Below are 13891 nucleotides of genomic sequence, written 5' to 3' on the forward strand. Positions count from 1 at the left end.
AAAAAAAAAAAAAAAACACGAGCCCGCACGGCAAGTATAAGGCACTGCATTCTCCAGCTCCCTTTTACGCGTACTATACGCTCCTCACCAACACCGCCCCAAAACAACGTCCTCTATTTCTGTTGGGTTAGTCGTCCAGCATGCAGAGCAGCGCAACGCCGCGGCGGATCCAGTGCTCCGGCGTCGCCTCCCCCGAGTTGAGATCGAGTGACACAACGTAGTTCGTTGACAATCCCGTCGTCGAGAGCGCACCCGCACGTGCAGAGGTCTTGTACATCGGGCACTCGTACGTTGCTGCTGTTGCCGCGCGGTCCTTCAGCCGCACCGGCTCGAGGTGAATCACTGGCATCGAGGTGTACAACTCGCGTGGGCGGCTCTCCTCCAGCACGGACGCACCAGTTGAGAAGCGCGCCCCCTCAAGGAAGAGGCCGTGAATCAACACCCCCGACGACGGTGTCGCGACAATATCCTCCACTTCTTCGTAGCGTGTCACGTTGGTGCGGAAGCGGATATCGTCAATCGGTATCTTGTGCTCGCGGCTGTGCGCCTGCAGCACACCAGTAAGGAAGCCCTGTGGGAAAAAGAAGCCGGAGATCCAGAAGCTCATCGGCATACCATTGTCATTCCAGTCACGGAAGAACTCTACGCGTTGCAGTGTGTCCTGGAACCACGACGCCAGCGGCTTCCGCGAGAGGTAGCCACCCTCGTGCCATATCTGCGGCACCTGACCAAGGAGGCAGGCGTCAAACATGCTCTCCAGCTTCGCCGACATGACGACCTCGCCCTTGATACCACGCTTCAGCTCGCGGAGCGACTGCTCCAGCTTCCGAAGGATCGCATTGAAGACATCGATCTCCTGACTCACCACAGTGCCGAGCGAAATCATCGCACCGTCCCCTGTTATCTGGTAAGTCTCAGGACTCGCCCGAGTTTTATCAACTACTTCAGGGAGCCGTTGCTCGAACTCGTCAATAATCTCGAGCACCTTCTCTTCAGGACTCAGTCCTGTTGCCCCTTTGCGACGTGGCTGCACTGAGAGCATCATCGCCAGCTGACTGCGGGCTGTGGCGCGGTTGTACGCAATGTCAGCGTTGGCGTGCAGCCCAAACAGCTCCGGGCTCTCAAAAGGTGGCAGATTTGCCAAGTATTCTTTCACCGCGTCGAGGGAGTCCACATCCGCTGGGATACAGTAGACACCGTCAGCGGTCATGTTGAACTGCCCCGGCTGCAGTACCTCATCGTTGAAGAAGGCACTGAGAGTGTTCACCAGGGCACGGGTGTCAAGGAAGTCTGTGACGCGGCCACCGTAGTTGATGATGCCAATCATGTACCGCAGCGCACCCCACGGCACGGCACCCTCCTCTGGGAGGTACGCCCCGAGGGAATGTAGGCTCGCAGAGAAATCCGACTGGTTCCACTCGTACGGAATGTTCCAGCCAAGCGGACCAAACTTCCGCCGCTCTTGAATGACGGCGTGGAAATAAGTGAGCGAGCACAATAAGCGGCGCCATGGTGTCGCGCTTGTGGCACGACTGTCCCACAGCGCTTGCGTCACCTCGGTAGAGAAGCTGTCACGAATGTTCGCCTTGAGGCCCTTCGGTGGCTCCTTCACAACCTTCACACCAGACTGCAACAGCAGCACTGGGAAGCTCCGCGTTGGCATCGTCGTAAGCCACAGCCGGAACCTTTCATGCACATTGGGTGACGTCTGCAACTCCTCCAGGCAGCGCTCCAGCGAGGGCATCCATGACTCATACACGTGACAGTTCTGCAGGTAAACCCACATACCTTCCGTCGATGCTTGTCGGATCATCTCCTCGGCCTTCGGTCCTTGATCCTGTCCCAGCGAGAGAACAAACTTGCGTTCGCCAAAGCCCTTGCGTTCAGCAAACTCTGTGAAGAGCACAGTCGGATCACTACCAGGTGTAAGCACAAATATGATCGGTGCTGTTGGCGTGCTGTCAGCAAAGCATGCCTCGAGATCAAACGCGGGACTTTCTGTAAACGCTTTGCCGAGGTAATGCGCACAGACAATAGACAAACCGTAGCTCGTCAGGTCCTCGCGGCACGCCTTAAGCACCAGCAGCCGCTGAAATGGCGAGAGGTCCTGTGTGGAACTGGGCTGCCATTCATATGCCTTGTCGCTGGTGAACCAGTTTGACCACTCCGTCTCATTGTCGTACACGTCATCCTTGATTTGACCAAAAGTGTCTGGAATGGCCTGTGACAGCGCCGTCAACTCATTCCACGCCGCCTCGTTCATCCATGTAGGCCATATATCCGTGTCGGAATCCACCAATAAGCGGCCTTCGCTTCCGCGTAGGAGGAACTCCCACTCCACATCACGCACCGACCCCTCGTGACGGAATATGTGCGAGAACATCAGCACAACGAACAACAATTTGTCCTTCTCAAAGAGACCACGGCAGACAGTACTGTATGAATCCAGCGTCACTGCTGGAAGAAGTATGGCAACACGTTCATCAACGTCACTCGCCTTCTCCGTGCGCTGCAGTGAATGCACAAAAAGTTGCTTGAAGAAGTCGAGAGAGATCTGGTACATGTGATCCAGCCCCGAGAGCTGCGAAACAACAGTGTAGATGATGGCACCACGCGTCGCTACTGGACGGTAGCGATTACGCGCCAAATCAATGTCCTTCTGCGTCTCCTCTGACACTTCAAGGGACTTTGTCACTGCCTCGCTTGTCTCCTTTGCCTCGCTTAGGGTGCGAACAAGTGACTCGTTGTCAAGAATATTTCCAGTGGACGATGTCAGTAGATGCAGGATGCGGTCCTCAATCTCCTTCAATTGATTCTTACCGTTGGCAATGTCGGTCACAGTCTTGATGGCCCGTGCCTCGAGATCGGCGTACTCGTATCGCACCACATCGGCCAGCAACTGATTCTCGAGCCCGCGCTGAGTCACCGTGAAGTTAATCACTGTCACCTTAATCTGCAGTTCAGGCAGGTAGTGGGGATTGGGAAGCTTGCTCGTCATGTACAGCCGGAAAGCTGGATCGTAGTCAATTTCGGTGTCACCCAGTTTGAGTAGGAGTCGACCTTGTGAACGGTACGTCTGGCGCAGCAGAACGCTGTCGAGCGCGGCGTCAACATTTTCTTCGACGTTCTCAATTAGCACAGGAAGCCCAACACGAATAGCATTCTCCAGCACCCGCATGTACGATGGGTCCGTAAGTTTAATAGTTCGAAGGTTATTATCACGCTCCATGGCCCGAATCCAGTTACACGCCTGACCTTGCGGGTCAATGCAGAGGCACCAACGCTTTGACTTGTGTGTAATGACGCCGTTCTGGATACTCACCGGGTCCTGTGGGAGGCCCTTGGCGCACCAGTGCCGCACCTGAACAGGGCTCACCATGCTTGTGAAGTCAAACGTGTTGGAACCAATGGGAATGCGGAGCTCAATGCACTTCTTCCGCCACGCCTGCACCATGCGTGAGCGGTAGGTCGCGGTAAAGGGGCCCAAGTACGCGACAAAACCCGCCGCGAGGGCAATTTTGCCCGGAAGACCAGCCATCTCATCCTGTAGAAATTCAATGGAACTCGCCCAGCGGCTCTGCTCCCGTGACAGTCCACTCATCAGCTGCTCTGCCCGGTTGAGACGCACCTTCGTAAGTTCAATGTCCTTTTCGAGCTTTTCCTTCTTTTCAATATTCTCTTGCATTGTTCGTTTCAAAGCATTAATCTCGTTCTCGATGCCCTTTAGCCGATCCTGCGCCTCACGAAGAGTGTTGGTGGCAACTGCGAGTTTCGCCTCTGCCTGCGCGAGGCGTTCCCGCTTCGGTGCCACCACCTTCACTACCTCGTAGTAGTTGTTGATCGCCAGTACCCACATGGAGAGCGACTTACAGGCCTTAGAGCTCTTCGCCACCTCTTCCGGCTGAAAGTCGGGGTTGTTAATGTACTTCTGTATTGCCCGCACCGTACGCTCAGTTAGGTCGTCCTTCTTGTAGTTCTGCAGGTCCTTGATGAAGTCCATGCGGCCCATCACGAGCTTCGCGCGGTCCCAGCTCAGGTCGCGCTCACCAAGCAGTATCAGCACAGCCTCAAGTACGAGCACCACACGCGCTGCTGGTTTCTGGAAGCTCTTCACCTCACGGATGTCTTCAGGGCGAAGCTCATCAAGTGCACTCTCTGCAGCGCGCAGGATTGGCATTGCCTTGTCCAGCTCCGCCTGACACTCAGCACGGATGCCGTCAGCCTCGCGGCGGATACCCATTGCAATACCCTCCTCCTTCGCGCACTGCACGCGCACCACCTGCGCACTCTCCTGCTCATGTTTAACCTTTTCCATGATTTCCTCCGTGTCGCGCGCAGCCTGGAGCAGTTTAGGCTGCATCTGCACGAGCTGCTCTTTCATCTCGTCGACAAGCACCTGTGTGCTTTGCAACTTGTCTAAACCGCCTTGGTATCGTTGTACCTGCTCCTTGATCTGCTCGCTCTGCTCAGCAAGAAGTCTGCGGTAGCTTGTCAGAAGTTCGAGGTAGGAGCTTGGTGTAGTGTAGTTGCGGCGGTGCAGCTCTTCGTAAAACTCTTCGGAGCGTGCCTGCACGTCCACGTGGATGGAAACGCAAAGTTTGATGAGGCACGCTTTGGTCTCTTTATCCAACGAAAGCGTTGCGAAGAGACGTTTGGCTACGGAAGCCAACGCGTCCGCAGGCCACTGATCAAACCAGTCAATGGTGCAGCAGTTAACCAATGATGGGAACATGCGCAGACGACGACGGAACGGTTCGCCGACAGGTGACATCGCCAGTACAACGTGCACATTGTCACGGCATAGTGAGACAAAATGGGAAAAGATGACATTGCGTGTTTCCTTTTTACCAGCCTCTATTGCGAGCGGCCGGACAGACTCCACGATTTGATCAATATCATCGTTCTGCATCAATCCCGGCACCTCACCTGTGTTGAGAAGGTTGTTTACATCCTCCAGCATCTCTTCCCACACGATTTGGGTGTCAGAGAGGAAGAAGAGTACAGGCTGTGCTTTACAGCCACTCGCCAGCAGGATCTCCTTCATGCGGTCTCGGAACTCCGTCATGCTGAAGGTGCGTGTGATGGAAATCTCGTACACCGGTAGATCACACATGAATGCCGCCAGTTTGCAGAGTGACTGCCTTCCCGTGCCACCCATTCCTACTAGCAGCGCGTGGCCGCGTGGCTGCCGCAAAATACGGCAGATGCGGGAGATGTGGTGAATCGCGTCTCTAAACAGTACGAGCTCCACCACCTTGTTGAACTCAATGTTATAGTTAGACTGAAACTCGGCGAGGGTCTCATGCAGCGAATCCCCTTCGGGCACCTCCTCGTAGTGCGCACGATCACGCCGCATGTAATCACCGAATAAAACATTCTCAAGTTTGGGATCCCAATTCATGTGAAGGACGTTGTGCGTTACCTCACTCAAAGTCTTCCACCACCAGCTACGATCTTGATCGTCAATAAGACGGTCGTGGAACACACGGCTTACTTCGTGCACAAAGGCGCGGAGCAGAGTGTCACGGTTGGGTGCACTGTGCGGCGACAATTGCATGATGCCCTGTACTACCTTGCTGAAGTCGCGCAAGTTGAAGGTGTAGTGGGACCGTTTAGGTGTTGGTAGCTTCTCGCGGCTGATGCGGTCGTAGCACTGCTTGATAGCCTCTACGAGGTCACCCGAAAGACTCTGCATATTCGGCTCGTTCCAGGCTGAGAGAAAACCGTACAGAATACAACCAAATATGCGGCGGATAGAGTAATCGCTGAAGACTGGTTGACAGAGCAAATGGAAGCGTGACACTAACCGTTTCGTCATCTCGTTTCTTCCACCACCGACCACACCACAGGCGGCAAGGTACACGATATCATGCAGCTCCTTAAATGTTGCAGGGGATTTACGCTTGTCAAAGAATCCACCCTGTGTGATGAGCTGGCGCAGCAGCTCCAGCGGCGGTGATGCGCCGTACTTTTCAAGCGCCGGCATATTCAAGTCGTCAATCACAAACACCACACGTTTCCCTGGCGTTGGCCCAAGTGCGTTGCTGCGTATTTTGTGCAACTTCCCCTCCACCCGATCTTCAATATCGCGGGCGCGGCTCTGTGCACTGAGAACGGTAGTAAAATACTCCCACTGACTCGACGGGTCATCGCCGCGCAGCACCCCAGTCACGAAATCCATCATGGCGAGCGACTTGCCAGTGCCTGTCACACCGTTCAGCAGCACATGCCGCGAGTTCGTCGTGAGGAGGCCGAGCAGCGTTGTAATGCTCACAGTCTCTGCAGTTGGTACAATGAGTTCAAAGTACGGCGTATTGGTGGAGAAGAAGAAGGTCGGCACCAAGTGACGCCACGTAAGGAACTGCATCGATGGCTTATGTACAACATAGTCGTATACACTGAGGTTGTCGCCCAGTGACATTTTCTCCGGCATCATTGACACAAAATGCTCCTTCACAAAACGACTGAAGACCTCACGGGAGTCGTCGCGGAGATTGCCACCAACTGACCACACAAATGCCATGAAAAAGTACATGTCGAACAATGTGTCTTCATTTATTGGCACATCCTCACCAGTGATGGCAGGAGAACGGAACTCTTCCGGCTCGCATGCAATGGGTGTGGCAGTCGAAGACGCCCTCACAATAGTTGGTGGTAGCAAATCGTCGATTGCATCCTGTTTTGTTTGTTTCTCCTTTGACTTCAATGCAGGTGGCAAGAGGCTTTCGTCGTCAAGCGTCCGCACAAATGCGGCGAGCAGCTCAATACACGACACCACCAATTGCGCATCCACCGATACGATCCATTCGCGGCACTCTTTGCGAATGAAGTCAAGCGTCATGGGAAGGAGACGCTCCAATAGTTCATTCACGCGATCAGCGCGGAACTTGGGGAGCTGCGCAGCCTTCTGTGCGACAAGGCTCTTAGCAATAGGGATCCACCCACGCCCGCCGTCCACATAGTACGGCTCCGTGAAGACCATACCACAACGAGACACCGTTGCAGGTGACGCAACCGCCAAGTCCTGTACCTCAAACATAAAAGTTGCGGTCGCCGGAAGCTTGATACGTTCACCATTAAAAAGACAGAGCAGCTTGTTGTCATCGAGGACAGTGTTCATGTTCTCAATCCAAACGGCGTCAACAGGGCCATCAAAGACGATCCACTGTCTGTCAGCTGACTCCTGCGCCTCCCGAGTGATGCTCCGCGCGATGTTGCTAATAATGCCATCTGTCCACTCGCGTGTGATCTCGTTGACCTGCCCATAAAGCTCGCCCATCGTGACCGACTTTGGGTTGAGTAGGTGAATGTGCACGCGGTTGAAGAGTGGTATGCTGCCCTCCGGGTCGTGCCCGTCTTCCTTAACTTGCGTCAAGGATCCTTGCAGTGTGTGCAAGATGGTTGTCTTGCCACTGAACGTCTGTCCTACCAACATGACACCGTGACGCACAACAAGTGTGTCAAAGAGTTGTAGTGCTTTAGTCACAAGACCTTCAACCACTTGTAGCCCGTTCTTCTCCATCTCCTGCTTCACGTAACGCAGCAGCAGATCATTCTGCGTCTCCTCAATTTTGATGGTGGGGAAGAGATCCTTGATGAGAGCCATAAAGAGGACGGTATCATCACGTAGGAACTTGGGAACGTTGGCGTCACGCATTGCACGAATCAGAAGCATGTCTTCATCCTCGTTAGGGTTTTGTCGCTTGAGTCCTCCAGCAAGGACAAGAATAGACTTCACTGCACGCATACCAAAGTCGTAGTGATCTTGCTTCGACAACTGTTCAGAACTCAGTTTGTACAACTGCACCATCTTACGCGCCAGTGTCCGCGCATCGGCAAACCCTTCCGAATAAAACATGATTTCTGCGATAAGTGCGTAGTCGGGTATCATCATGCAGATCGGGCGGAAAAGCGCCTTGAGGTTATCCGGCAGCTCTGTACGGCCAGCGTATCCAGGGTTCATGGTGATGAAAACTCCAAAATTTCTACTCAGTTTAATTGAATGCCCGTCGAATTCCATGTGCTCCAAGGATTGGGCAAGAGCAGTGGTGATGTCAAGCATTTGCTGTGCTACAACAGAAAGCACCTCCAGTTCAATACGGTTAAACTCATCAAAACACGCCCATGCACCTGCTTGCGCCAAGCCAGCAAACATGCGAGACATAGTCTTGTAGTTGATACCATCAGAACAATTGAACACCACAACTTGTCTTGCGAGTGCCTTGCCAAGATCCTTCACAGACTCCGTTTTACCTGTACCAGCCGGTCCCTGCGGGGCGGCACCGAGATTCATTGCAAGAGCGCTCGTACAGGTCAAGAAGGCACGATCAGTCAATGGGGTAATAACGAGACGTGGCTGGTTTCCCAGGTACTCATAGCCGTACCACAGATGCGCACCACAGTGGCGAATACCAACGCTCATCCCTGATTTAACCGTTTCGGTTGGCTCCCAATAATAACGTAGCTGCTGTGCCCACGAGAAATCACTGAGGGATGTGACATTATCCTCATGCAGTGTCTGTACAATGTCTCGACTGTGGACATTAAGCACAATTAGCGTGCAAACAAGCGTTCGCTGCAGCTTCGTCAAGGACTTCTTCACAAGGTCGACGGTTCGAAGGATCTGCTTCTGGTACGATCCGTGGTATGCATCTAGTGTTCCGGCGGCTATGGCCTGCTCAACTTCACCTGTCCACACCACCATATCAACGGCCTGAATACACTGCGCAGGATGATCGAAGAACCACTCCTCGCGCACATTTTCTGGATATGCCTCAATCGTCTTCCGCATATGCATCAGCAAGGAAGCCTTCATCATTGACTCAATCTGACAGAGCCACTGCTCAACATTCCCAACAGGGTACACTGTCTTCTCAAACCCAACCTCTTCCTGCTCACCAGAGATCATTCCTTTAATTTCCGAGCACTCCTCCCCACCGAAAGCAAGTGCCGCAATGGAATCAAAGCACTTGGATAAATGTGGTTGCACGGCCTTGGGGTTGCGCACATCTGACAGTATAGAGAGTAGTTCATCGTTCGAAAGGAAGTAAAACCGTGGGAATGCAACACGCTTCGTCTCCAGGTAGTCCTCAAGTTTCTTCTGGATGTGGTCAATGTTTGCGTTGCTTTCTTTTATTTGCTCAAGGGTACCACTCTCAGTGCATATTTGGTAAACATTCTTGACTGTGCAGGCCTTCAGCGTCAAAGTGCGGAACAGTTCATCAACAACATTGAACTGCGCACTCTCTTCCGGAAGCTGTGCCTTGATATCATTTGAGGAGAAAATAAACTCCAGATACATCCAGTTTTTCTGAAGTGTGATCCACTCGTCTATAACATCACTCACAAGTCGAAGGTTACGGATCCACTCTTCCACACGCTCACGAACAGGTGCTACAGATCTTGAAGCCATAATTGTTTGCAATTCAACTTGGTTGTCATCCAGCTGCTGAATAACATCCTCCAGCTGATCTAAAATAAACACCCCATCACGATTCTTATACGGTTTTGTCTCAAATGAGGTAGTGTCCCATAGACTTTTGACCTTATCGAGATCATTGACAATCTTCCACTCACCTGTGGCAAATCCAGACTGCTCAGAAAGAATCTCCTTGTGTTCAAAAATGTTACACTCCTGAAGGCTTTGAAGGTTGAGACCCTCGTGATAGCGATTATCTGTGCCAGTAGCTGCCTTCAACACAACATTCCAGTGAGTGGGGGTCATGTGCTTATTACCACAATCATGAACGACAGGCATGATGCCGCGAATCAGTTGAAGTTCAGTCAACAGATGTGCCAACACTTCATCGCCGTATTCCTTTTCTTGAATCTGTCGATTTAGAGCGCCTGACTGACGAATCAACAAGTTCACTTGATCTTCCATGGCATGCGTGTCGAGCTCTTTCAGCGAACAGGTGAACCAGATCTCTTTGTTCTTGACAAAAGTGTCAAGCAAGGTCCACGTTTCATGTCGCACGAACAGCAAGTTGGCCATTGTAGTAAGACATGTCCAATCGATTGGAGGAACATCAAACAACTTTGCATAGCGAGTAAGTTGAGTCTCACTTGCCTGAATCTCAGTAAGCTTAACTTTGATATCGTCCAAGTACTGAATAATAGGTTCAACATCCTCCGTTAATGCAATGAATTCATCACCAGAAAGGATCTGTTTGATGCCGAGGCATTCGTCTTCCACATTGCTCACGCTTTCCTCCAACGTCTGGACATGGAAAGAGAGATTCTCTTCAATAAACGCCTCTGCCTGTAGTCTTGCTTCATCAAAGAGGATACGAAGAGACACCGACGCACTGCTGCTGCCCAATGTCCTTTCCTTGAGTTGTTTATCTTCATCTTCCAAGAACTCGACCTGCTGGCGATCCATCAACTCGCAGAGAGCATCCGCTTGCGCAACCATAGCCTCTGTCTCAGGTGCCTCATTCACAATAGCCTTGTAGTTCGCCACATACTCCGCGAAATCTCTAAGCTGCGCAGGACGTTCATTCAGTAATTGGTTCTTCTTCTTGAAAAGAGTATGCAGCTGTGTTACAATATTCTTTGTAATGATTCGGAGCGTTGCATCAATACCATCGCGCAGAATCCGCATGCGTGGCTCTATTTCAGTCTTCAACTTAGCAGCGTTGATCCACAGCATGTTGCCCACGGATGACGCCATCAAAACGCGCAGTGTATCATGAGCCTCCTGGAGTTTACCGTACAGTTTGGACAAACTTAAGCATGTCAAAGGTTTTTCCCCAGTGTCTTCTTCCCATTGAGCCAAGATATCACTCCATTCTCTCTCAAGAAAATGGATGTGAGGCAGAGTGATAGCATAGGTTTGCATCTTCATGTTGGCGTGGGCATAATCCTGGCTCACCAATCGTAGGATGCTATCCTGAAGGTACACCATACGTGCATCCATCTCAAGTTCATTACCCATATTCCAGGCACGCGGTGATTTCAGGAAAAAGGTTTTCAGATGTTTTTGGTTACACAAGCGTGCCACCGAGACCGCCACCTCCATACATCCACTTATAACTTCCACGCAAACTACCCGAATGGCCTTTTCAGGTGGATTAAACAGCAGCTCCGTCTGTGTTGGCTGCAGTAAGACCTGAAAACCAATGGACCGCAACTCCTGGCCGCCTTGATTCTTGAGCGTGTTGAACAGTGTCTGGGTGGCCAATAGAATAGAACGGAATACAGTTTCAGACGTGATGCAGTCCACAAGACGGATAAACTCATCAAGCTTAGAGTACTCCACCATACTGCGCTTAAGTTCTCGCATCCGCTGAAACTGCTCCTCCTTGGCGTCATGCATCGACTTCATCTTTCGCTGGGAACGAAGGGTTTTTGTTCCCGTGACGATTGCATTGGCAAGCAAATATTGCTCCAACGCCTCTCTTGTATTGAGATCAGGAACATCCGCCTTCGCTCTCATGGCTTCAATCAGCTTCGTGACGTCTGCTTCGATGCGTTCTATGCAGGTTCCAAACGAGGCGCTGGTCTTCTGACGCTGCTTTGTCTGCTGTGTCCTGAAGTCCTCAACAGTATAATCATGTTTGCCCTGAGCTTCATACAGCACAGGTGAGTGTGTGTTCAGCTCGTATGAACTCTTAAGAACCTCCAAAATAGGTGTGCTAAACGTTGCTTTCGACAATAGCAACTCCTTTGATAGTGCCTTTCGTGTTTTGAGGAACTGCTGGGCTCGAAGGTTTCGGTACCATCGAAAGAAAGCCTTATACACCAGGTATGTCTTGAAGAAGTGGATCTTCCTCAGAACATCAAACAGGGACGACTCCCTCATCCACTCTGCCAAGCTCACTACTTCAGAGGGTTGACCAGGTCTAACGTGCACAACCCCCGTTGCACTCATAATATAGTGCTCTTTTTCTTCCACTCCGCGCTTCGCAGGGCAGACAGAAAGATCATACGGCCTAAAGTCCAGCACTTGAGGTGCACGGTTCAAGTAGACGTATTTGACTTGGCTGCTCGATCCATTAGCAGCAAAGAAAGCAATACAGTCTTCATCTGTTCTCAGACCACGAATAGCAGCTGCATCATCTGGGGCCACATGGGTGATAGACCTCTTGGTGGGAGGACGGATAGCTTTCTGAATCATTCGCAGAATCTCACTGTCCTTTTCTTCTAGTTGAGTATCCCATAGCGACAACGCTGTAGTCACCGAGCCGGCAGCATAGTGGTCTTCACTGTCAGCAGGGACGTTTGTGTGCCCACTAACCGAATCGTTCTTCTTTAGACGCACCCTCTGAGACGCTGGCAACCTCGTGCGACGAAGATCGTAACTGAAATTCTCTGGTTTCTGAAACCTGTACAATTGGTGAGGACTGGTTGCCCGGTGTAGTTCTTTCTCCACATTGGCTTCAAGGTAACTCTGAACCGTGTTTTCGCTCTCATTTACAGTTTGGTGTAGAGCGTCCAAGAAGACGGCACTCGGCTTCCTCTTTGTCAGCATCTCTCTTAAGGCACTTGCTTAACATTGGAAAGAAAAACGGATAAGACGAAACATGAAGAAAATAAAATGTTTTGTCATTATTTACTCACACATTTTGTTCCTGAATACAAAGACTCTGCTTTTTATTAAAAATCAGTACATAACCACTATCCCTGTTTGAACTACAAATTTGCTTCATATTCAGTTTAATTGATATTTGGCTAATTCTTCTGCTAGTTGGTGCTATGCAGCATTCCAGCTACCCACCGCGCAAAGGGCTCAGTCTTCATGACCAAACCTTGATGTCCACCAACTTCTTGGCAAACGAGTAGAACCCTCCACTTGGGTTCTCCTTCTCATCATACGGTCTTCCGTAGTTTTGGAGCCTCTTTTTGTCTTCAGCGATGGCACTAGGCTCATCCACGTAAAAACTTTCCCCAGATGGTTTTTTAAATAACAACTTTCCTTTATTACTTCCAGTGTTTTCAGGGACATGATACACACCCTCAAAGTTATCCATTGCCCAGTTACCAAAGTGGTTTTGCAATACCTCAACCCGTGATAGAAATGCACAATGCTCTCTTTGGTACGAAGCGTTACATTTCTTGTCAAGCATGACAATCAAATCATCAATAGGCAGACTCAGAAGGAATTCCTGGGTGTCCGGTGCTTCATCTTTCTTTGCAAGCTCATTTAAACACTTCTCCACATAGCTGAGAGGAAAAAACCGGTTGTATGTAAAGTGCTGCCCGCGGCAATACATGTAGAACTGGTGGGGCATCAATGGTGGTACAATATACTGAACATGTAATTGATTTTGAGATGGCGGATAATTAAAACCAACAAGGGTATGCTGCTTGGCTTCCATGTCTGGGCTACGCAACACCGTACTTTTCCATTCAGAGTTTTCTAGGAACTGTTCTGTCAGCACTTTGTGACATGCATTCAAAAGCGACCGTACCAACTCAAGCCCACGTTTCGGTTGACAGAGAAGATACCTCCAATCCGGTATAAAGTCTGTTGTGGGAATTGCACAAAAATGTGCTGGCGAAAGAGCAAGTGGATCATCGAAGACCATCAGAGAGTCCGTCTCGTGTCGAATAGAAATTCGCAGAGGAAAGGTGCCGCTGTTTTCCACACCAAGCATAAATGCGCTGAAAAGGTTGGGCGTCTCTGTTGTAAGAACGCTGGAGAGGCCGGTATTACAGCGATTGCATGCCAGCAGCGTCACCGCACACGGCTTTCCGCAACCGGGACAAAGCTTCACACTGTTGAAAAGCAGGCGCCGAGAGACATCCCCAGGGAACTTGCCGCAGTAGTCCTGAACGGTTCCTGGCGTTGCGGGCGGCCCTTTGGGGGAGCGATGCGCGACAATGGTGTAAACCCCCCGCTTAGCCACGCCTGCAAACCAAGTTTCGCCAGCCCCCGCCATTAAAAGGC

The 13891-nt window shown here is 51.2% G+C and overlaps 2 protein-coding genes across 2 annotated transcripts; both read right to left on the reverse strand.

Annotated features, from left to right (window-relative positions):
* Positions 1 to 127: 127 nt before the first annotated feature.
* On the reverse strand, positions 128 to 12472 carry DQ04_04471000 (dynein heavy chain; the record flags this gene model as incomplete). The annotated part of the gene is made up of 1 exon (XM_009313594.1): positions 128 to 12472. One exon carries the CDS (start codon positions 12470 to 12472, stop codon positions 128 to 130), a length of 12345 nt encoding a protein of 4114 aa, XP_009311869.1.
* Positions 12473 to 12737: 265 nt separating this feature from the next.
* DQ04_04471010 (hypothetical protein) lies at positions 12738 to 13598 on the reverse strand (the record flags this gene model as incomplete). The annotated part of the gene is made up of 1 exon (XM_009313595.1): positions 12738 to 13598. One exon carries the CDS (start codon positions 13596 to 13598, stop codon positions 12738 to 12740), a length of 861 nt encoding a protein of 286 aa, XP_009311870.1.
* Positions 13599 to 13891: the final 293 nt, after the last annotated feature.

The sequence above is a fragment of the Trypanosoma grayi genome (assembly GCF_000691245.1).
Source record: "Trypanosoma grayi strain ANR4 Tgr_447_V1, whole genome shotgun sequence".
Classification (NCBI taxonomy): domain Eukaryota; phylum Euglenozoa; class Kinetoplastea; order Trypanosomatida; family Trypanosomatidae; genus Trypanosoma; species Trypanosoma grayi.